We start from the raw sequence: 20,990 nt of genomic DNA, 5'->3' as shown, positions 1-20,990 counted from the left end.
TTTTGGGCCACATGCGGTGGTGCTCAGGGCTGACTCCAGGCTTTGTACTCGGGAATTACTTCTGAACACCATATGGATGCCAGGGATCAAATCCGGATGGGCTAGATGCCGGGCAAACGCCCTGCCCATTATACTATACTACCCTTCGGTAACTGAACTCTGCATCCAGGTTCATGATTGTTAATAGAAGGAGCCATCCATGCACTTGATTGGGGTTTGTCCAATCAAGAGAAGGGAGTTTAATTGGATGCGGTGTGTGTGTTGGGGATACATCGGGAGATGCTCAGGGATGAGCCCCGGAGGTCCCAGGCGGGGGATGGGGGGGGGAACCATACGTAGGAACCGGGATAAGGATAGCATCATGCAAAGACGGCTCCCATCACCAGAGAAGGGCGTTTGAAATCAGGGACCAATCAGAGGCGATGACTCTGACGGACAGTCCAATGCTGAATAAGATTGGTGTAGAGCCCCACACACTGGCCAATGAGGTGTGAGCAGGAGTGGGCGTGGCTTTAGGCTCGGGCCACGCCCCTGAGGTGGTTCTACTGAAGCCGCTAACCTAACCCTAGGCTCCCTCGGACCCCAGCTCCCTGGTTTTGGAATCAGATCCTCGCTTGCCTGGAGCACTTCTCCCTGCTAACCTTGAATGTGAGCCAGTTGGAAAGGCAAAGACCAAGCTTCAGAACCTGAGAAAGACTAGAGGGCCAGAGCCTCAACAGGAAAGCTGAGACAGAAGGGAAGAAGTTGGGGCTGGAGCGATATAGCACAATGGTTAGTGCGTTTACCTTGCACGCGGCCGACCTAGGTTCGATCCCCAGAGTTCCATAAGGTCCCCTAACTCCAGGAATAATTTCTGAGTGCAGAGCCAGGAGTAGCCCCTGAGCATCAGTGGGTGTGGTCCCAAAGACAAGGGAAAAAATAGCGAGTCCTTTTGGAGAGTAAGGGTAAAAGGCAAAGGAGTGTACCTAGGCTTGAGGTGGAATCTAGGCTGAAAAAGTGTGAAAGTGTGTGTGGTATTGGGTAATATTTTGGAGGGGTGGGTTTTGGATTACAAGGGTGGGTTCAAGCCTAGGCTTGAGGGAACTGTGTTAGATTTTTGTTTTGTTTTATTTATTTTTTTGTTTTTGGGCCACACCTGGTAATGCTCAGGGCTTACTCCTGACTCTGCACTCAGGGATCATTCTTGATGGGCTAGGGGGTCATTATGAGTTACTGGGGAGTGAACTTGGTTGCCCACTTGCAAGGCATACACACTACCAGCTGTTTTCTCTCTCTCTCTCTCTCTCTCTCTCTCTCTCTCTCTCTCTCTCTCCCCCCTTCTCCCTCTCACTCTTTCTCCCTCTCCCCCCCCTCTCTCCTCTCTCTTTTTCCTCTCCCCCCTTCTCTCTTGAATTTGATTTTTTTTTTTGTTTTTGGGCCACACCCAGTGGTCACCCCTGGATCACATTACTCAGGGACCACATGCTGTGCAAGGCAAATGCTTTACCTGCTATACTATCTCTCTGGTCCCTGTTAGATTTTTGTGTGGGACAGTGAGTGAAATTGTTTTTGTTTTTGTTTTGAGCCCTCTCCCTCTCCCTCCCTTCCTCCCTCCCTCCTTCCCTCCCTCCCTCCCTCTTCCTTTCTCCCTCCCTCTCTCTCTCTCTTTTCTTCTACCTCTTTCTCTGTTTCAGGGTGGAGTCTTAGATACAGAGGGCGGGGCCTGGATTTGGGAGCAGGCTACCTAGTTAGTGGAGGGGAAGATTGTGGAAAGGTAAAACAAGCTTCTTTATTCTTTTGGTGTTTGGGCCATGCCCAGTGATGTTCAGGGATTATTCAAGTACTCCTGGTGGTGCTCAGGGTACCCTCTGGGATGCTGGAATTTGAACCCAGGTCGGCCATATGCAAGGCAAACGCCCAGCCTGCTGTCTATCTTTCTGTCCCAAAATGGGTCTTTCTTAGGTCTGCAGCAGGAATTAGGGCCCCAAGAAATAATCACAACATCTGCTTTCACCCTCTGCTCTCTACTTCAGACCAACACCCCTACCTTGACCTCACGTAGTATTCCCTAACTACTGAGGTGTTCCCCTCTCCTCACAGCAACCCCCCTTCTGGGATATGATGCTCATCCCTGAGAATGACCCCTGCAGGGAATCTACAAGGGACAGAACTCCCAGGCCCTGTTCCCCCACCCCCATGCCCCAAAGACCGATAACAAGTTTACTGGTGGTCTACTGGGGCCTGGTTGCTGTTCTAAACACGGAAGAAACTTGGTGGCTGGCCACTCCCTTCAGTTATGACTCGACAACAAGCAGCAAATTGATCAATAAGTAAACAACCTTAGGTAGACCAATAAACAAATGAAACGATGATTTTGCAGCTATGAAGGCAATGAAACAAGGCGACAGAAATGGAAGGATCTGTTTATAGCCTTTTTATTTTGAGGGAGACTTGGGGGCCACACCTGCAGGTGCTCAGGGCTTACTCCTGGCTCTGTGCTCAGGAATCACTCCTGGCAGGGTTTGAGGGGGCCATATGGGATGCTAAGGATGGAACCTGGGTCGACCACAAATAAGGCAAGAGCCCACCATTGCTCCAGTCCCCATTATTAAACTGATAAAACATGTAGGCACGATGAAAGAATTTTGCAGAGGATATTCCAGTCCCCTCAGTACTTGACCATGCATCTATCTATTCACTTCCCCACCCCCCTTATTTCTCATGTGTTTCAAGATTATTTGCATACATCAAGACCATTGGTGGAGTAGCAACTGGGGGAAAAAGATTATGCTGGAACTAAGACTTGAATGATGGGGCTGGAGAGATAGTCCAGCGAGTTAGGCGCTTGCCTTGCATGTGGCCAAGCCTGGTTTGATTCCCGGCACCACATATGGTCCCTCAAGCACTGTCAGGCGTCACTCCTCAGCGCAGAGCCAGGAGTAAGATCTGATTGCCCTCATGTGTGCCCACTCCCCCCCCAGCCCCCGCAACAAAAGAGTAGAGTGAAGAGGACAGAGCCAAGCCCAGGAATGCCATGAGCACCACTGAGGGAGCACGGGAAGAGAAATGCTCATTGAGGCAGCCTGGAGTGGCTGGGAGGGGGCACGGTGAATGTTCTCTGTGGAGGACTGACTGTTGGCATGAAGCGTCCTTCATGCCTTCCCTTCTGTATCTCTCTCTCCTTGTGGCTCCCACTCACTGCCACCTGCCACCCTGACAGGTGACCCACAGGTGCATTCCCTGCATCAGGGGCAGAAGAAAACCAAAATCTCACCCCATCCCTCTCCCAGCCTCCCCTTTGCAGTTCTGACTCTTTCCTCCTGCCTTTCAGTCTGGCACTTGGAAGTACCAGGAACCGGTGGTGGGGTAGGATGGTGCAGTCTTGGGTGGGGGTGTCCTGTGGACTTCCTCTGGAGGCATCAGATGGTTGGGAGTGAGTCTTAGGGTTCACAGGAGGGACGTTCTGCAGAGGTGTTCTTGATCTGGGGACCAGGACAGGCTAGGAAGGATTTAGGGGAGGGGTTAAGGGGAGGATCTTGATGCAGGAAGATCCAGAATGGGAAGGTTTGGGACATGGCACATTTTGTGAGGAGGTCTTGCGGATCTGGGGAACTTGGGGAGTAGGCCAGAAAGAGGTGGAGAGTGGCCTGAGAGTAGGGTTTGGGGGAGCCGCAAGGGGTCAGTTATTAGGTCAGTTGGCCAAAGATTTCAACAAGGAAGGAGTGAGGCATTCCGGACTCACAAGAAGAGAGGAATGCTTGTAGCATCTGAGAGAGAGAAATGGAACAGAGAGGGAGGCAGAGAAGGTCTGGGACTGATGACATTGGGGTAGGGGGTCATAGGGGAAGAGAAGGGGTGCATTGGAGGGAGGATGGTCCAGGGTCTAAGGAGCATAGAGGAAACAATTTAGAGTCTCCCATGGGAATAAGCTATCTGTAAGGACCCCTAGATGTTTGATAGACATGGTCTAATCTGGAATCTCTAGGTAGGGGGTCTGGAAATAGCTTGAGATCCTTGGGTAAGAGGACATAGCTGGGGGGGTCCCCCAAGAAGTGGGGTATGTTTATGGTCTTGGGTCTGGATCCCCCAAATGACTAAGTCATGATCTGGGGTGCCCTTGTGGTTTGGCACATGGTCTGGGTTCCCTCTAGAGGTTGAAGTACGGTGGGTCTGGGAGCCCTGAGGGTTAGGGTGTGGTCTAGCAAGTTCCTGGATGTTGGGGTAAGCTTTCTGGTTCCCGGTGGGGGGGTGTTCTGAATCCCCTTGGACACTGAGATATGGTCTGGGATCCCCTGGATTTTGGGGGCGGTGGTCTGGGGGTCCTGGCTGTGTGTGGGGCCGTGTCTGAGGTCATCCAGGAGAGCAGGACACGGTTTGTGATGCTGAGTGGTGTCTGAATCCCCCAAGGAGCTGAGGCAGAATCTGGGGTCCCCAGGGGAATTGGGACAAGATGCCCGGCGGTGTCCGCGGGGCGACCGGCGTCCCCAGGCCAGGCGGGGCGTGGTCTGGGGGGGTCCGCGGGGCGGGGGGGGGGGGAGCCGGCGGGGCTGGAGGTGGGGCTGGGGAGGGGTCGGGGGCGGGGCGGCGGCTCCGCAGTGGCGAGGGGTCCGGCGTGTGCGGCGCCCCCGCCCGGCCCCTCGGGTCGGCGCCCCCTCCCCCCCTTGCGGCGGCGGGGCTGGGGCGGCGGGCGGCGCGGAGGGCGGAGTCGGCGGCGGCTCGGGAGGGAGGGCGGGAGGCGTGCGGGAGGCGGCCCCGCGGCCCCGCGCCCCCTCCCCCGGCCCTCCCCCCACCATGGCGCGGAGCGCGGCGGCGGCGGCGGCGGCGGGGCCGGGCCCGGGGCCCCCCCGGGCGGGGTGAGCGCGGCCCGCAGCGGCCCGGGCGCGGCGGGGGCGCGGGTGCGAGCGCGGGTGCGAGCGTGCGGGTGTGTGTCCGCGGCGCTGCGGCGGGGCCCGGCGTGCGCCCGCGCGGCCCTGTGTGTGCCCGGCGCCGGCGTGTGCGGCGCCCGCCGGGTGGCCATCCGGGCGTGTGCCGGGGGGCGCCGCGCCCGCGGGCCGCTCCCCGAGGGGCCGCCCCGCGGGCCGCGTGTGTGCCGGGGGCTGTCGCGCGCCCCAGCGGAGGGGCCGTGTGCAGGTGTGTGTGCGTGGGCTGTGCGCCCAGGTGTGGGGCGCCCCCCGCCCCCCGCGAGTGTGTGCGCGCCGCTCGCTGCCTGGGGGGGTTCGTGTCCGGGCTGGCCGAGCCTCCCGGGGTCCGCGGCGCCGGGTGTGCCCGCCCCGGTGTCCATCGGCGTGCACGCGCGCGCGCGTGTGTGTGTGTGTCTGCGGGTTGTGTGGCTGCGAGGGTGTGTGTGCTCACGGCAGGTTCCCGGCCGGGGTGCGGGGGGTGGGGTGGGGGCGCTGGGGCTCGGCATCTCGTGTGGGTCCAGGCCTCCGTGTCGGCTTGGGGGGGAAGGGACTTTGCCGCTCTCCCGGTCCCTTCAGCTGGGGGGTCCTCAGCGGTCCTTGGGGGAGACGGCCATGTCTTCCCCTACCCGGTGGCTGCGTGTGTGGGGGGGATGGGCTGCCGGTAGGTGGACAGATGGAGGGATGAGAGGCCGAGGGATGGACAGATGGGCCCGAGGGAAGGGACGCGGACCTGGCCCTTCCCCACCCACCCCACCCCAGGCCCCCCACCCGCCAGAGCTCCCGCCGATGGGGCCGGAGCAGCGGGCCGTCCAGATGACCGAGCCCAGGGACCTTTGGGCAGCTGGTGGGAGGACTCCGCTGGGAAAGGGGGCTCGAGGACTCAGCCCCCAGGAAACCTAAGAGATTGGACTTGCTGAACTCTGACCTCTGGCCCTGGCCTGTGCCCTGGTTGGTGGCCGTTGGGGGTGGGGGTGTGCGGGTGGAGAGCTGCTGGATTTCTTTGGGTCTGGGAAGTAGGTAGGGCGAGGGCGCCTGGGGGCGGGGAGAGTGCTCGGCCAGAACTGTGTGAGTGTGGGTCGGCAGCTCTGTCGACTGCCCCCTGCGCTGCAGTGCCGTATCTGTGTGCATTTGTAGGTGTGTAAATCCCTCCCAGGCCTATCCTGTGAGCATGTGCCCACTTGGAGCTCCGGGGGCCTAAAAAGGGGACCAGCTGGGGGAGTGTCAGTGTCCCCGCGGGTGGAGGTGTGAACCGGCCGGTGACCCTGCTTATCCTGAAGTTAGGGGAGTTTGCTTGGTCTCTGCGTTGGCGTATGTGCCTGGGTGTGTGTCGCGATCTCCGAGTTTCATCCGGCTTGTGTGTCTGCTTGTGTGTGTGTCTGTGTGCAGTGGCAGGGTGTGGGTCTGTGTTGTGAGTCCATTTCTGTGCTTGGGAGCTGGGAGTGCATGTTCTGTGCATGTTCAGAACTTGTGTCTGCCTCCCGGGTGCTGGACAGAGCCCACTTTGGTGTCCAGTGAGATTGGGGGCTGGGGTGAAGACCTGTGCTATGCTGGGGTCCAGTCTCTAGTCATGACAATGTCCATATCCTGGGACCCCCAGGAGGGCCGGGGCACATGGGTGTTGGTGATGGGGTGCATGGACATGGGGGCGTGGATGCTGGGTGTGGGCCCAGTGTGGGGTGACAGTAGTGTGATGGGGGACATGGGAGCTTTGGGCCCTTTCCTCAGCCCCTGGTACTGTTCAGGTCTTGGATCTGGGGGACTGGTATGTGAATCCAGGAGAGAGGATGCAGGAAGCCTAGGATTCTGGATCTGCAGTGGCAGTGGGGCACCCCCAGATCCTCGGGGTATTGAGAAATCTAGGGGCCAAGTTTAAAAGGGACTCCTTTTAAACTTTTAATTTTTGGGGGGTGGGGTCCTCATGCCCCAAGGTGCTTGGGGCTTACTCCTGGCCCTGTGCTCAGAGAGCTCTCCTGGCAGGGCCTGGGGGACCATGTAGGGTGCCAGGGATTGAATCCAGGTTGTCCTCATGCAAGACAAGTGCCCTCCCCGCTGAACTATAGCTCTGGTCACTTGAGTCGGAGGGAAGGGAAGGCAGGTCTTAGAGAGGGGCTTGGGGTCCTTGGCCTTTGGGAACCCGCTGACCCAGGGATCCAGTCCTGGGCTCACAGAGGGTGGACAGTCCTGGGGCCTAGACTCCCCGGGATGGTCCCCTGGAGACCACGAGCCCCATCAATGGGAAGCAGAGAGCAGGGCGTCCTGCGGTCTCCAGACAGGAGCTGATGGCATGTGCTGACCGGGTCATTTTGTTTTTTTTTTTTGACAGGTACTGGCCCAGGCCCTGACTCCCTGGAGAGAGGTGAGTGTGGTTCCCCAGCCTGGCAGGGAGGTGTGGGGGTCCGGGGACCTCTCTGTCAGTGCGGGCCAAGACAGTGCCCCAGGCTGGTGGCAGGGCCAGGGTCATCGCGTATGGGGTACAAGGCTTGTAGTAGAGGCATAGGTGGCAGGGGGTGGGGCATCCTTTCTCTGGCGGGTAAGGTAGGTGTCCACGCACTTTGGTCTCAGTTAGCATGAGGGCGTCCATATTTGGCGAGTGACCTGGACATGGCTCCCTGCTCTGTGTATCTGTGGGAAGGTGCTCCAGCCTGCCTGAGTGAGCCACCTGGAAAATTAATAATGATGCTAGTAATAGTAGTATCTGACCCTTCTGTAGCATTCACTCTAGAACATTCTAAACACACCAAGGGGCCTTCGCCCCTTTTATATCACAACCCCCCTCGGAGGTAGGTGCTACCCTTATCCCCATTTCACAGATGAGAGCACTGATCCCCGAGAGAGGAGGTCACCTGGGGGAAAGGTGTGGGCAGGGGGTTGGGTTGTGGCCCGAAAGAGAGGTCCCGAACTGCCACCACCGCCCCACACTATCCGTAGGTCACAGTGCTCTCCGCCCGGCTGTTCCTATTTGTATTTGTTCCACATGAGGTCCCTGACTTGGAGGGGAGAGGAGGCAGAGGTCTGGGCTTTGCTTTCCTAGATGGAGGTTCTGAGCCCCAAATATCCCACAGCCATGTGGGTGCAGAGCGGGGCCTCCTGTCTCAGGTGCCTGCCAGGCCAGGCACAGCCACCCAGAGGAAGGAGAAGTGGGTTAGTGTGTGTGTGGGGGGCAGCATGTTTCAGGAAAGGGAGACCCTCTGGCCCCGCCCCCCCTTCTGTGCAGTCTTTCCCTCGGCCCCACCTCCTCTCCCCCCTGTCCAGTCTCCCTCTCCATGAAAGATGGGCCCCTCGCTCCTCTCTCCTCTCTCCGCTCTGTTCCACTGTGATTCTCCTACTTTCCACCTAGCTACTGGCTGGCTCGTGCCCTTCCTCTTTTTCTTTTTTGGAAGGGGCCACACCTCGTGGTGTTCAGGGTTTACCCCAGGCTCTGCACTCAGGAATCACTCCTGGTGGGCTCCGGGGACTGTGTGTGAGTTGCCCCGTGCAAGGCGAGTGCCTGCCCCCTGTGCTCCGACTCCAGCCCTCCTTCTCCCATTTCTGTCCACTTTTCCTCTTTGTTTCTCACTGTCTCTCCTTCTCTCCCTCCCGCTGTCTCCCTGTCCCCCTCTCTCTGACTCTCTGGGTTCCTCTCCCCAGGGATGAAAGGTCAGGGCCACATCAGGCCACAGCCCCTAGGCAGATTTGGGGGCAGGCAGGTGTGTGTGTGTGTGTGTGTGTGTGTGTGTGTGTGTGTGTGTGTGTTTGTGTATGGGGTTCGGTGGGGGTGAAATCAGTTTCAGGGACGCCCCCTTCCCATCCTTTCCTCTCCCCCCACCCACCCCGTGTTGTGATGGGAGGTGACATGCCGTGGGCTGCTGTCGCCCTAGGGGGAATCCCGGTGGAAGGTTGGTTCTACTTGGAGCAGAGGCATCGTGTGTGAATGTCTCTGCATGTGAATATGTTTGTGTCTCTGTGTCTGCATGTGTGTCTGTCTCTCTGTGTGTGAATGTGTCTATGTGTCTGTGAATATGTCTCTGTGTTTGTGTGTCTCTGTGTGAATATATCTCTGAATTTTTTTTGCTTATTTTTTGCGGGGGGTCACACCCAGCGATGCTCAGGGGTTACTCCTGGCTTTGCACTCAGAAATTATTCCTGGTGCTGCTCAGGGGACCATATGGAATGCTGGGAATCGAACCCGGGTCGGCCGCGTGCAAGGCAAACGCCCTAATCCGCTGTTCTATCGCTCTAGCCCCTCTCTGAATTTTTTTTTTGTGTGTGAATATGTCTGTGTGTGTGCGCGAATGTCTGTGTGTAAATGTGTCTGTATGTGTGAATGTGTGTGTGAATATATCTGTGTGTGTGTGAATGTGTATGTGTGTCTATGTGTGTATTGTTTCTGTGTGTGAATGTGTCTGTGTCTGTCTTTGTGAATGTGTGTGTGTGTGTGTGTGTGTGTGTGTATGTCTGCCTGTGTGTGAGGCTGTGTGAGTGGAGGCCTCTCTGGGGCCTTATATGTGCCACTGAAGTGAGGGCCATCTGCCCCTGCCTGGAGCCTGGCTGACCCAGCGTGAAACCCGGCCAGAGAAACTTCCCGAGGCTGAGCGGGGCGTGTCTGCCTCGCGCCCCGCCCCCCCCCGCCCCGTCGCCCCTGCTCTGGATACCCTCAGCCACTGCTTGAGTTGTGGGAAGTGGGAGGAGGTTTCACCCTTAGCATTTGTGTGCTGGGGCCTGTGTTTTCGGGGGTCCCCGGGAACAAGCACACAGCCGCATCTCATCAGATCAGGGAATGAGCCGGCATGTGGGGATGCCAGGACTCGAACCTGAGTCTGTCCCATTTCTAAATATGCTCTCAAGTTCTGCACACGCCCTTGTGCCTGGCGCTTGAGGGACACCAAAGAGCAGGTGAAGGATGATGATGGTAGTTACTCACATGGATTAAACTCGGTGTAGGCGTAGACACGGATCTCAGTGCAGCATGCTCCTTCGGCCACCGGCTTCTCCTTGACGTCAGTAAGGCCTGTTTTTATCTCCCCTTTTCAGATGAAGAGACCGAGATTCAGAGAGGTTCAGACACTTGCCCGAGGTCACACAGCTAGTAAGTGTCATAGCTGGTGCTCGAACCCAGGGAGCATGACTCTGAAATCCACGCCTTCCACCTGAGGCAGCAGTGATGTTGCAAATGATGAAATGGGTACCTGCAGGCCCAGGCTGGGCCAGTTGTCACCCAGAATGGGAGATGGGGAGATCTGGGGTGGGGGTGGGGGTGGGGGTGATAGTCCTTGAGGGCGGGATAGGGCGTTTGGAAGGTGGGCAGGTCTGTGGTCCTTGACTATCGAAACTGGAGAAACATTCTCTGTTCACCAAGGTTAGTGAAGCAAGGTTCACACCAGTTGAACAGTTTTGTTTCTTTTTTTCTGGCCACACCCGTCGATACTCAGGAGTTATTCCTACACTCAGGAATCACTCCTTGCTGTGTGCAGGGGATACTATGGAATGCCGGGGATCGAACCCAGTTGGCCACGTGCAAGGCAAGCACCCGACCTGCCCCGCCCCTGATGAGCAATATTTTTGTTTGTTTTGTTTTGTTTGGGATGAGACCTGGCTGTCTCTGGGCTTACTCTTGATGCTGCTCTCAGAGATCACTCCTGGCAGGGCTCAGGGACCATACATGATGCGTATGTGACCAAACCTGGGTCAGATGCGTGTAAAGCAATTGCCCTACCTGTGGTACTATCTCTCTGGCCTGTGATAAACAATCTTGGCACTGGGCTGTCAGGCTGGCTGTTGGAAAGGGGTATCTGGATCACCAAGTGGGGTATCCTAGGGCCACCCAACTGGTACCTGGCCTCTTGCTCCTGGGTGTCCTGTTTCCTTTCCTTTTTTTTTTTTTTTTCTTTTTGGGTCATACCCGGCAATGCACAAGGGTTACTCCTGGCTCTGCACTCAGGAATTACCCCTGGCGGTGCTCAGGAGACCATATGGGATGCTGGGAATTGAACCTGGGTCAGCTGCGTGCAAGGCAAACGCCCTACCTGCTATGCTATCTCTCCAGCCCTGCTTTTTTTCTTCAAAAAAAATTTTTTTTTGCCACACCCAGTGGTACTTAGGACTCTTCCCTAGCTCTGTGCTCAGGGATCACTCTGAGTGGTGCTTGGGGAACTGTATGTGATACTGGAAATTCAAACCCAGGTAGGCTGAATGCAAGGCCAGCGCCTTACTGTATTATCTCTGGCTCCATAAACTTTTTTTTTTTTTGCTTTTTGGGTCACACCCGGCAATGCACAGGGGTTATTCCTGGTTCTACACTCAGGAATTACTCCTGGCGGTGCTCAGGGGACCATATGGGATGCTGGGATTCGAACCGGGTCGGCCACATGCAAGGCAAACGCCCTACCTGCTGCGCTATCGCTCCAGCCCGTGGCTCCATAAACTTTTATTTATTTATTTCCATACCCAGCGATACTCAGGATCCTGGCTCTGCTCAGGGATCACGCCTGGCAGTACTCAGGGGACCATATGTTTTCGGGGAGGAGGGACTCAAACTCAGATTGGCCGAGTACAAGGCAAGCACCTTACCCGCTGAGCCGCATGAACTTAAACAAAGAAGTGGGGCCACACCCAGTGGTGGGCAGGGCTTACACCTGGCTCTGTGCTCAGGGATCACTCCTAGTGGTGCTCAGGAAACCCTATGAGAAGGCTGGGATCGAAACAGGTTGGCAGTGCCCAAGGTAAATACCCTATTTTTTTTCGGGGGGGGGATGGATGTGCCCAGCCGGGGCCTCACATGTGCGAGGTAAGTGCAGCACCCACGAGTCACATCCCCTGATAATGTCTCCTTCCCCGCAGGTCTCACTTCCCGCTGCTCCCGCCCTTGCCCCGCACCATGGCTCCAGGCTCCTCCCCCTGGGCGCTCCTCCCGCCGCCGCCGGCTGCTCTGCCCTTCCTGCTGCTTCTCTGGGCCGGGGCCTCTCGGGGTCAGCCGTGCCCGGGCCGCTGCATCTGCCAGAACGTGGCGCCCACGCTGACCATGCTGTGTGCCAAGACAGGCCTGCTCTTCGTGCCGCCCGCCATCGACCGGCGCGTGGTGGAGCTGCGGCTCACCGACAACTTCATCGCCGCCGTCCGCCGGCGGGACTTCGCCAACATGACCAGCCTGGTGCACCTCACCCTGTCCCGCAACACCATCGGCCAGGTGGCCGCCGGCGCCTTCGCCGACCTCCGCGCCCTGCGCGCGCTGCACCTGGACAGCAACCGGTTGGCCGAGGTGCGCGGCGACCAGCTCCGCGGCCTGGGCAACCTGCGCCACCTCATCCTGGGCAACAACCAGATCCGCCGCGTGGACGCGGCCGCCTTCGACGCCTTCCTGGCCACCGTGGAGGACCTGGATCTGTCCTACAACAACCTGGAGGCCCTGCCCTGGGAGGCGGTGGGGCAGATGGTGAACCTCAACACCCTCACGCTGGACCACAACCTCATCGACCACATCGCCGAGGGCACCTTCGTGCAGCTCCACAAACTCGTCCGCCTGGACATGACCTCCAACCGCCTCCATAAACTGCCCCCCGACGGGCTCTTCCTGCGCTCCCAGGGCGCGGGGCCCAAGCCCCCCACGCCACTCACCGTCAGCTTCGGGGGCAACCCGCTGCACTGCAACTGCGAGCTGCTCTGGCTGCGCCGCCTGACCCGCGAGGACGACCTGGAGACGTGCGCCACGCCCGAGCACCTCACCGACCGCTACTTCTGGTCCATCCCCGAGGAGGAGTTCCTGTGCGAGCCGCCGCTCATCACGCGGCAGGCCGGCGGCCGCGCCCTGGTGGTGGAGGGCCAGGCGGTCAGCCTGCGCTGCCGCGCCGTGGGCGACCCCGAGCCCGTGGTGCACTGGGTGGCGCCTGACGGCCGCCTGCTGGGCAACTCCAGCCGGACCCGGGTCCGGGGCGACGGGACGCTGGATGTCACCATCACCACCTTGCGGGACAGCGGCACCTTCACTTGCATCGCGTCTAACGCGGCGGGGGAGGCCACGGCCCCCGTGGAGGTGTGCGTGGTGCCCCTGCCGCTGATGGCGCCCCCGCCCGCCGCGCCCCCGCCGCTCACCGAGCCGGGCTCCTCGGACATCGCCACGCCCGGCCGACCCGGTGCCAACGAGTCCGCCGCTGAGCGCCGCCTTGTGGCGGCGGAGCTCACCTCGAACTCGGTGCTCATCCGCTGGCCCGTGCAGAGGCCGGTGCCCGGCATCCGCATGTACCAGGTCCAGTACAACAGCTCCGCAGATGACTCCCTCGTCTACAGGTGCGTACCCAGCACCCCTTCCCATGGGCTCCTCCCTCCCATGTGCTCAGTCAGGGGTTTAGATGCGCCTCATTTGCCCCGTTCCCTCCCTCCTTCCCTCCCTCCCTCCCTCCCTCCCTCCCTTCCTTCCTTCCTTCCTTCCTTCCTTCCTTCCTTCCTTCCTTCCTTCCTTCCTTCCTTCCTTCCTTCCTTCCTTCCTTCCTTCCCTTTTTCCTTCCTTCCTTCCTTCCTTCCTTCCTTCCTTCCTTCCTTCCTTCCTTCCTTCCTTCCTTCCTTCCTTCCTTCCTTCCTTCCTTCCTCTTTCCCTCCTTCCTTTCTTCCCTCCCTTCCCCTGCCCCTTGTTCCTACCCTCCCCCTTTCTTCTTTCTTCTTTTGCTTTTTGGGCCACACCCTGCAATGCTCCGGGCTTACTCCTGACTCTGCACTCAGGAGTTACTCCTGGTGATGCTTGGCCGACCATTTGGGATGTTGGGGATCAAACTTGGATTGGCCACGTGCCAGGCAGTCACCCTCTCTGCTATGCTGAGGCTTGGGCCCTGGCTCCACCTTTTATTACATGTGACCGCCCACGGCTCAGATGAGAGCTGGGCACAAGAGTTTTTTTCCGGGAATTAATGCAGCAGGGGGAAACTGGGGGTTGGGGGGCTCTGTTTGCCTCACTGACTCCCTGGAGGCATTTGTATACCTTGTCAGTGATGCATTTTGGAACCTACAACACACTCATACACAGATAGAGGAGTGCCCATGTGCACACACACCTATATTTACAGCTGCCTTTGTATTTATAACGGATCTGCCAGTTACTGCATCTACACAGCGGGATACATTATAGAAACACAACCAAAAAGTATGAGAGAAAGTAACTTCCACCCTTCCCTGGGTTAGCCGCCATGGCCCCGGCATAGACAGATGTGACAGCTCCTTTCTCCCTGCCATCTCCATGCCCCTCGCAGCCCATCCCACCCCTCTTTGCCGACTCATCAAGGCCTCACGCCGTGCTCAACCTGAGCTGGGCACTGGGGTCTCCTGGGAGCCTCAGGGAGCTCCTGGTCCCGCTGAAGGAGGTGGGTGGTGCAAGATGAGTTATTGCCTGGGCCTGGCACTGTCACTCTGTCTCTGGAGTCTTTGGACACTGGCGAGGGGCCACCAGTCTGGCATAAGGAGGCACCTGAGAAATGGCTGTTTGCATGTTGTGCCCTCACCCCGTGAACATCGTAGGGCACTTTGTCCTCAATTTCATATGGTGCCAGAGGCGTGGAGCCATTGCCCCACCTTCAGGGAACCCCAGCTTTTGGGGGTTCTTAGAGATGCCTGGAGAAGCGGCCCAACCCCACTGTTTTCTTGCCCACAGAGCTGGCACAGAGCTGGCACAGAGCAGGCACGTTCCTGGCTCTGGAGGAATATCTGCTTCTCCTTCCCCCACTTTTTTTTGGGGGAGAACCATACCCGACTTTGCTCACTCCTGGCTCTGTCCTCAGAGATCACTCCCGGTGGTGCTTGGAGGACTGTCTGAGGTGCCAGGCTTGGATAGGCGAGCTAATAGGTCCGCTAAGAGGCGAGGCAGGCGCCTAAACCCCTATACTAGCTCTCTGACTCCCCCTTTGGTCTTCCTTATGCTCTTTTTCTTTTTGATTCCAATATGAGTGGGCACTGCCTGAGTACCAAAGTCCGGGCTGGGCTCTGGGTCCCCCCAGCCCCCAGACTGAGCAGACACTGGCTCCAGACAACCTTTCTTTTTTTTTTTTTTTTTTTTTTTTTTTTTTTTTTTTTTTTTTGCTTTTTTGGGTCACACCCAGCGATGCCCAGGGGTTACTCCTGGCTTTGCACTCAAGAATTACTCCTGGCAGTGCTTGGGGGACCATATGGGATGCCGGGGATCGAACCCGGGTCGGCCGCGTGCAAGGCAAACGCCCTCCCCGCTGTGCTATCGCTCCGGCCCCTCCTTTCTTTTTTTTTTTTTTTTTTTCTTTTTGGGTCACACCCAGCAATGCACAGGGGTCACTCCTGGCTCATGCACTCAGGAATCACCCCTGGCGGTGCTCAGGGGACCATATGGGATGCTGGGATTTGAACCTGGGTCGGCCGCGTGCAAGGCAAACGCCCTACCCGCTGTGCTATCACTCCAGCCCCCCCAGGCAACCTTTCTAAGCTAATTCCGGGGGAGCCACCTCGCTTGTTTCTTCCCACCTCTGCTAGGAAGCAGGGAGGATGTTCCCTCCAATGTGATAATCGGGGAAACTGAGGCCCAGTGGGGCGGGAGTCCTATGGTCAAGGTCATAGAGAGAGGCGCAGATCCCTTGCCAACATTTCCCTCTTAATCTTGCCTTTTCTCATCGACTACACATGAAGCAGGTCCTGTGGGCCTGGCAGGCTGGAAGGAGATGGCTAAGACAGGTCTGGAAATAACTAGTTCTGCTGTCAATACTTTCCTTCTCTTCCTAACCCTTGGTCTCCACAGGGCAGAGTGGGCCCCAGACCATGCTTGTCAGCACGGCGTGGTGACCCTCTGTCCCCAGCTGGACATCAGAGCTCAGCCTCTCCCTTTCCTCTAGGGCCACCATTCCAGACCTCTGTTCCCCATTGCAGAAACCTGGGCCACGGTGATGCTGGGGTTAATCTCCTCTCAGTTTCCATGGGCGGAGGTGCCAGCCAATCACAAGCCCGCTGGGCTGCTGGCTTGGACCTCTCAGCCAATCAGAGACACAGGGGCTGCCGTGTTCTTAAGGAGCCAGCCTCTGTCCTTGAAAAGGGGGAGGACCTAGCAACTGGTTATTTGGTGGGGTGGGAGCTTGAGGAATTCAAGGCTTTGGGAGAGGGAAGATGAGAGAAACAGGAAGATGTATAGGCAGGAGCTGGAGGCCCTAGAGAGGGTTGGCTCTGGCATGGGAATTAGCAGTCTGGGGGGCAATTAAATAAGTGAGTGGTCTCTAGTAAGGGGGTGGGGCCTTACTTGACATCCTTTTGGGTTGTCTGGTGGCTCCTGGTGGTGAGGGAAACTTCTGGAAATGGGGCAGTGGAGGTTAGGGGACAGGACCAGAAGGGGCCCAGCTTGGTAGGAGGGAAGGGAAGAGACCTGGGGAGGGGGTGTGGCCTCTCTGTAGAGTTGGGGTTCCGGCTGCACCATGGGCCAGATGAGGAAGCAGCTCCAGGCACTGGTGAGCCACTCAGTGCTCAGCAGAAGAGAGCTCGTGTCAGGCAGGTGAATATAGGTGGATGTGGCTGTCCTGGGTTGGTCAGGCTGGACATGCCAACAGCATGAAGGGACAAGGCCCCTCAGAAGGGGGACAGGCATCAAGGAAATGCTCTGACCATTGGGGAGGAGGCATTGCAACCCAGGTCACAGGCTAGTAGGCAGGAAATGATTAAATGCCAGGTTTTGGGGGTGTTGACTCATCATGCTTCACACCATCCCTGATAGAGGGTTTTTTTTTTTTTTTTTTTTGCGGGGGTGGGGGAGTTGGGGTCACACCTGATTCCTAGCTCTGTGCTTAAGAATCACTCCTTGGGGCTGGAGAGATAGCACAGCGGGTAGGGAGTTTGCCTTGCACATTGCCGACCCGGGTTTGATTCCCAGTATCCCATATGGTCCCCTGAGCATCGCCAGGAGTAATTCCTGAGTGCAGAGCCAGGAGTGACCCCTGTGCATCCCTGAATGTGTCCCAAAAAGAAAAAAAAAAGAATCACTCCTGGTGATGTATGGCGGAATCACGTGGGGGGTGGGGTGGGGGGCGGGAATCCAACCCGGACTGGCTACATGCAAAGCAAGTGCCTTCCACACTGTACTGTCTTTCCAGCCCTGAGAGAGGAATTCCTGTGTCCTCATTTCGGGGGATAGGCATAGAGAGGTTAAGAAACTTGCTTAAGGTTGCAGAGCTAATGAGTGGATAACAATTCAGACGGAGGCAGTCTGATCCCCAGACAGTTGGTTCCTGTACTTCTCTCCCCAAGGGGTAGGCTTCTTTGGAGTTTTCTGACCCAGTTGTGGGGGAAACTTACAAGGCTCAGGGTTACTTGATATGACTTCCAGGAGAAATAAGATGGGGCAGGCATGTTGTCTCTGAGGTTTGCATGGCGAAGAGTGGACAAGGCCAGGAGGAGGACCACTTCTGGTGGGCCACTGTGGAGTGTTGGCTTAGAAGTTACCTGCCAATCAGAAGTGGGGAGCTCGGAGCCACAGTCCCTTCAGAGTGGAAAAAGGTAGTTGAGAGCCTTGGAAACAGCCTGGGGAAGGAGATGGCTGTAGTAAGGAGAGGTGGGACGAACAGATGAGGGGGAGTGGCCTGGAGAATGTTTTCCAAGACGGACATGAATATATATAGAGAGAAACTAGTGGCCAGGGAGGTAGCTTTGTGCATGCTTTGCCATGCAGGGGGCCTAGGTTTGATCCCCTGAATGACAACCCCCAGGAGCCAGCAGTTCCTGACTACTCCAGTTTTAGGCCCAACATCCTCACCCCCAATACAAACAAAACAATAAAGGGAACTAAGGACAGAGCTATAGCTGTGGGACCCCGGCATGACATGGGTTCCCTGAGCACTGAAAGAGGAGTTGGTGCAGCACACCCAGATATGGCTTGAAAACCAAAAAGGAAGGAAAGAAAAACAAGACAAGCAATTATTGACCCAGTGGAAGAGGACTTTCAGGGAGGGGGCGTGGGCTGTAGCCCTGAAGGGTGGACATTCATAGGCCTGTAGGTAAGAGCTGGAGGGCCCGGAGGCCAACCTGGGTTCGATCCCTGGCACCCTATAATGGTCCCTGGATCCCCTCCAGGAGTGGTCCCTGAGCACTGCAGGGCGTGACCCCCAAACAAAAGCAAAGGAAGGGGACCGGAGCGATAGCACAGCGGGTAGGGCGTTTGCCTTGCACGTGGCTGACCCGGGTTCGATCCCCGGCATCCCATATGGTCCCCCAAGCACTGCCAGGAGTAATTCCTGAGTGCAAAGCCAGGAGTAACCCCTGAGCATCGCTGGGTGTGACCCAAAAAGCAAAAAAAAAAAAAAAAAAAAAAGCAAAGGAAGGAAAAGAGCTTGAGTGACCCTCAAGAGTAGATTCTGCTAGAGAGCATGTCTCTTGAGGACAGGATTTAAAACTTAAGAGTACTATGGCTGTGATGAGTGGGGGGCTGGATCTCTCCATGACAGATGAGGTTGGCAGATGCCGCAATAGCTGATGAGAAAGAGGAGTGGTGGGTGTGGAGCGCAGAGCCACACATGAGGGGTCTGCTGCAGTGGTCCCGCGAGGGCGGGAAGTCCCTGCTCGGTGAGACATGCGGCTCTGTCTCCACGCTTCGCCACGGGTGGGGTCTGCTAACTCGCACCGATCCCGCCCCTTCCTGCAGGATGATCCCGTCCACCAGTCAGACCTTCCTGGTGAATGATTTGGCTGCGGGCCGCGCCTACGACCTGTGCGTGCTGGCCGTCTACGACGACGGGGCCACGACGCTGCCGGCCACCCGGGTGGTGGGTTGTGTGCAGTTCACCACGGCTGGGGACCCGGCGCCCTGCCGCCCGCTGCGCGCCCACTTCCTGGGCGGCACCATGATCATCGCCATCGGCGGCGTCATCGTCGCCTCGGTCCTCGTCTTCATCGTCCTGCTCATGATCCGCTACAAAGTCTACGGCGACGGGGACGGGCGCCGCGGCAAGGGCACGTCGCGGTCGCCCCCGCGGGTCAGCCACGTGTGCTCGCAGACCAACGGCGCGGGCGCCGCGCAGGCCCCGCCGGCACCCGACCGCTACGAGGCGCTGCGGGAGGTGGTGACCCCGGGCGCCGTGGCCGTCGAGGCCAAGGCCGCCGCCGAGCCGGCCCGCAGCGAGCCCGAGGCGGCCCTGGGACGCGCCCTGGGCGGCTCGGCCACGTCGCTGTGCCTGCTGCCGTCGGAGGAGACCTCCGGGGAGGAGCGCCGGGGCGCGGCGGGCCCGCGGAGGAGCCGCTCTGGGGCGCTGGGGCCGCCCGCCTCGGCGCCCCCGACGCTCGCCCTGGTCCCCGGGGGGGCCCGGCCCAGGCCGCAGCAGCGCTACTCGTTCGACGGGGACTACGGGGCGCTCTTCCAGAGCCACAGTTACCCGCGCCGCGCCCGCCGGACAAAGCGCCACCGCTCCACGCCGCACTTGGACGGGGCCGGAGGGGGCGCGGCCGGGGAGGACGGAGACCTGGGACTGGGCTCCGCCAGGGCGCGCCTGGCCTTCACCAGCACCGAGTGGATGCTGGAGAGTACCGTGTGAGCGGCGGGCGGGCGGGCGCCGTGGACACTGCCCAGCCGCCCGGACGCTGGGGCCAGGACTCGGGGAGAAGATGCAACGCCGAGACGCGGGGTTCGGAGTGGAGACGCGCCCTCTCCTCCGCCACCTCCTCCTCCTCTTCCTCCTCCTCCTCCTCCCCGGAGGGGGCGGGGCTGCCTCAGGCCGGGCGGAGGCCACGCCCCGGGGCGGGGCCCGGACGCGCCCTCCCGTGACTCCTCCCACTCCTGCCCCTCCCCCCGCGCGCTCGCGGACCTCGCTGGAGCCGGTGCCTTACACAGCGAAGCGCGGGGAGGGGCAGGGCCCCCCCGACACTGCAGCACTGAGACACGAGCCCCCTCCTCCCGCCCGGGACCCGGGACCCGGGCCAGGGCCGGGGGGCCCATTCCTTGTATCTGGCTGGACTAGATCCTATTCTGTCCCGCGGCGGCCTCCAAAGCCCCCAACCCCATCCCGTTCAATTTCCCTGGTCCTGTCGGGTCTGGCTTGGGGTTCCCCTTTCTTTGCTCCTCCGTCTGTCTCTGTGCCGCCCTCCATCCGTCTCTGTCTTATGTCTCTGTCACTCCCTCTTGGTGTCCTTTCTCTGTAGCGTCCAGACACCCCCATTTCGTACAGTCTCTCAAGATTACCTCTCCCCCCTCCACCCCACAACGCATCTCCCGGGCAGGTCCCACCGGAAGGACCAGATTATCTTCCTCTTTCCCCCTCCAAATAAATCCCCACATGAACAAAGTCCAAAACCAAATCCTCCTCCCTCGCCGGAGCCGGGACCCTCCGCCGCAGCAGAATTAAAATTTTTTCTGTGTCCGAGGCCGCTCTGCTGACCTCTGTGTGTGTCCGTATGTCTTGGGGGGCTGGGGGTGGGAGAGGGTGACCTAGATCTCAGCATCAGGACTCCTAAGGGAGGTGGGAAGAAGGAAGGACGGCTAGCCGGGCCCGGGGGGGCTGGCAGAAAGGCTCCTCTCTTCTGAGTGCCTCAGAGGTGGGGAATAATAAAAATAAACTGGAAACTAGCTAACATGTAGTGAGTGCTTACTAGGTGCAAAACACTGAAGTTCATTGAATTCGCACCACCATCCTGGGACATCAGAACTGTAAGCCCGTTTGACAGGTGGGAAATGGACGCCGGGAAAACTAACTTTGTCCGCGGACCACCTCGAAAGAAGGTGGCAAAAGGGGGAGCCCAAACGGCTTGGCAGCCTCCGAGGCTATGCACAGCGCCACCTGCTGGCCGGTGAGTGCAGGTCTCCTTGGCGCAGGCACCGGGAGATGCAGCCTCATCCTGATCAGACGGGGGAGGGAGATTCCTTTGGTCCCATTTTACAGAGTGGAATGAGGTGGAGCTGGCTTTTTGACACAGCTGCCCTGTCTCGCCCGAACACCATGGCGAAGTGCCTGGAAGTGGGGGGTTAACCCAGTGCCCTCAGTTGACATGATTGTCTCAAGAGCTCCTTGCCACTCTGGAATCTGAGGGATCTGCTGGGGGCACCGTTGGCGGTGTGGGGAGGAACAGATGCTGGGCTGGGCAGTGGAAGGTCTTGGTAAGGGGCGCCCCAGGCCTTAAGGCAGGTGAGATGCGGTGAAATCTCGTTCCTGATCTGAGGAAGAAGGC

General features: G+C 58.6%; 1 protein-coding gene across 5 annotated transcripts; it reads left to right on the top strand.

Moving 5' to 3' along the window:
* Positions 1–4,708: 4,708 nt before the first annotated feature.
* LRFN1 (leucine rich repeat and fibronectin type III domain containing 1) lies at positions 4,709–20,191 on the top strand. Of its 5 annotated transcripts, none has more exons than XM_055145917.1 (5): positions 4,709–4,832; positions 7,204–7,236; positions 9,891–9,945; positions 11,697–13,139; positions 18,478–20,191. In XM_055145917.1, the coding sequence occupies exons 4-5, from the start codon at positions 11,734–11,736 to the stop codon at positions 19,361–19,363; spliced, it is 2,292 nt and encodes a 763-aa protein (XP_055001892.1). In that variant the 5' UTR covers positions 4,709–4,832; positions 7,204–7,236; positions 9,891–9,945; positions 11,697–11,733; the 3' UTR covers positions 19,364–20,191. The 5 variants fall into 5 exon arrangements, with proteins under 5 accessions (XP_055001892.1, XP_055001893.1, XP_055001894.1 ...); XM_055145918.1 differs by lacking the exon at positions 4,709–4,832 and adding an exon at positions 4,949–5,109; XM_055145919.1 differs by lacking the exon at positions 4,709–4,832 and adding an exon at positions 5,915–6,014.
* The last annotated feature ends 799 nt before the right edge of the window (positions 20,192–20,990 follow it).

This window comes from Sorex araneus, chromosome 8, assembly GCF_027595985.1.
Source record: "Sorex araneus isolate mSorAra2 chromosome 8, mSorAra2.pri, whole genome shotgun sequence".
Lineage (NCBI taxonomy): Eukaryota > Metazoa > Chordata > Mammalia > Eulipotyphla > Soricidae > Sorex > Sorex araneus.
The sequence above is the reverse complement of the archived record's forward strand: the minus strand, read 5'-3'. Positions and strand labels throughout refer to the sequence as shown.

Excerpts from the sequence above, each read along its gene's own strand:
- LRFN1 (XM_055145916.1), top strand. The coding sequence starts at position 11,367 with ATGTTTTCGGGGAGGAGGGACTCAAACTCAGATTGGCCGAGTACAAG. Across the intron at positions 11,414-11,696 it reads TCAGATTGGCCGAGTACAAG|GTCTCACTTCCCGCTGCTCC; the intron begins GCAAGCACCTTA and ends CCTTCCCCGCAG. Across the intron at positions 13,140-18,477 it reads GATGACTCCCTCGTCTACAG|GATGATCCCGTCCACCAGTC; the intron begins GTGCGTACCCAG and ends CCCTTCCTGCAG.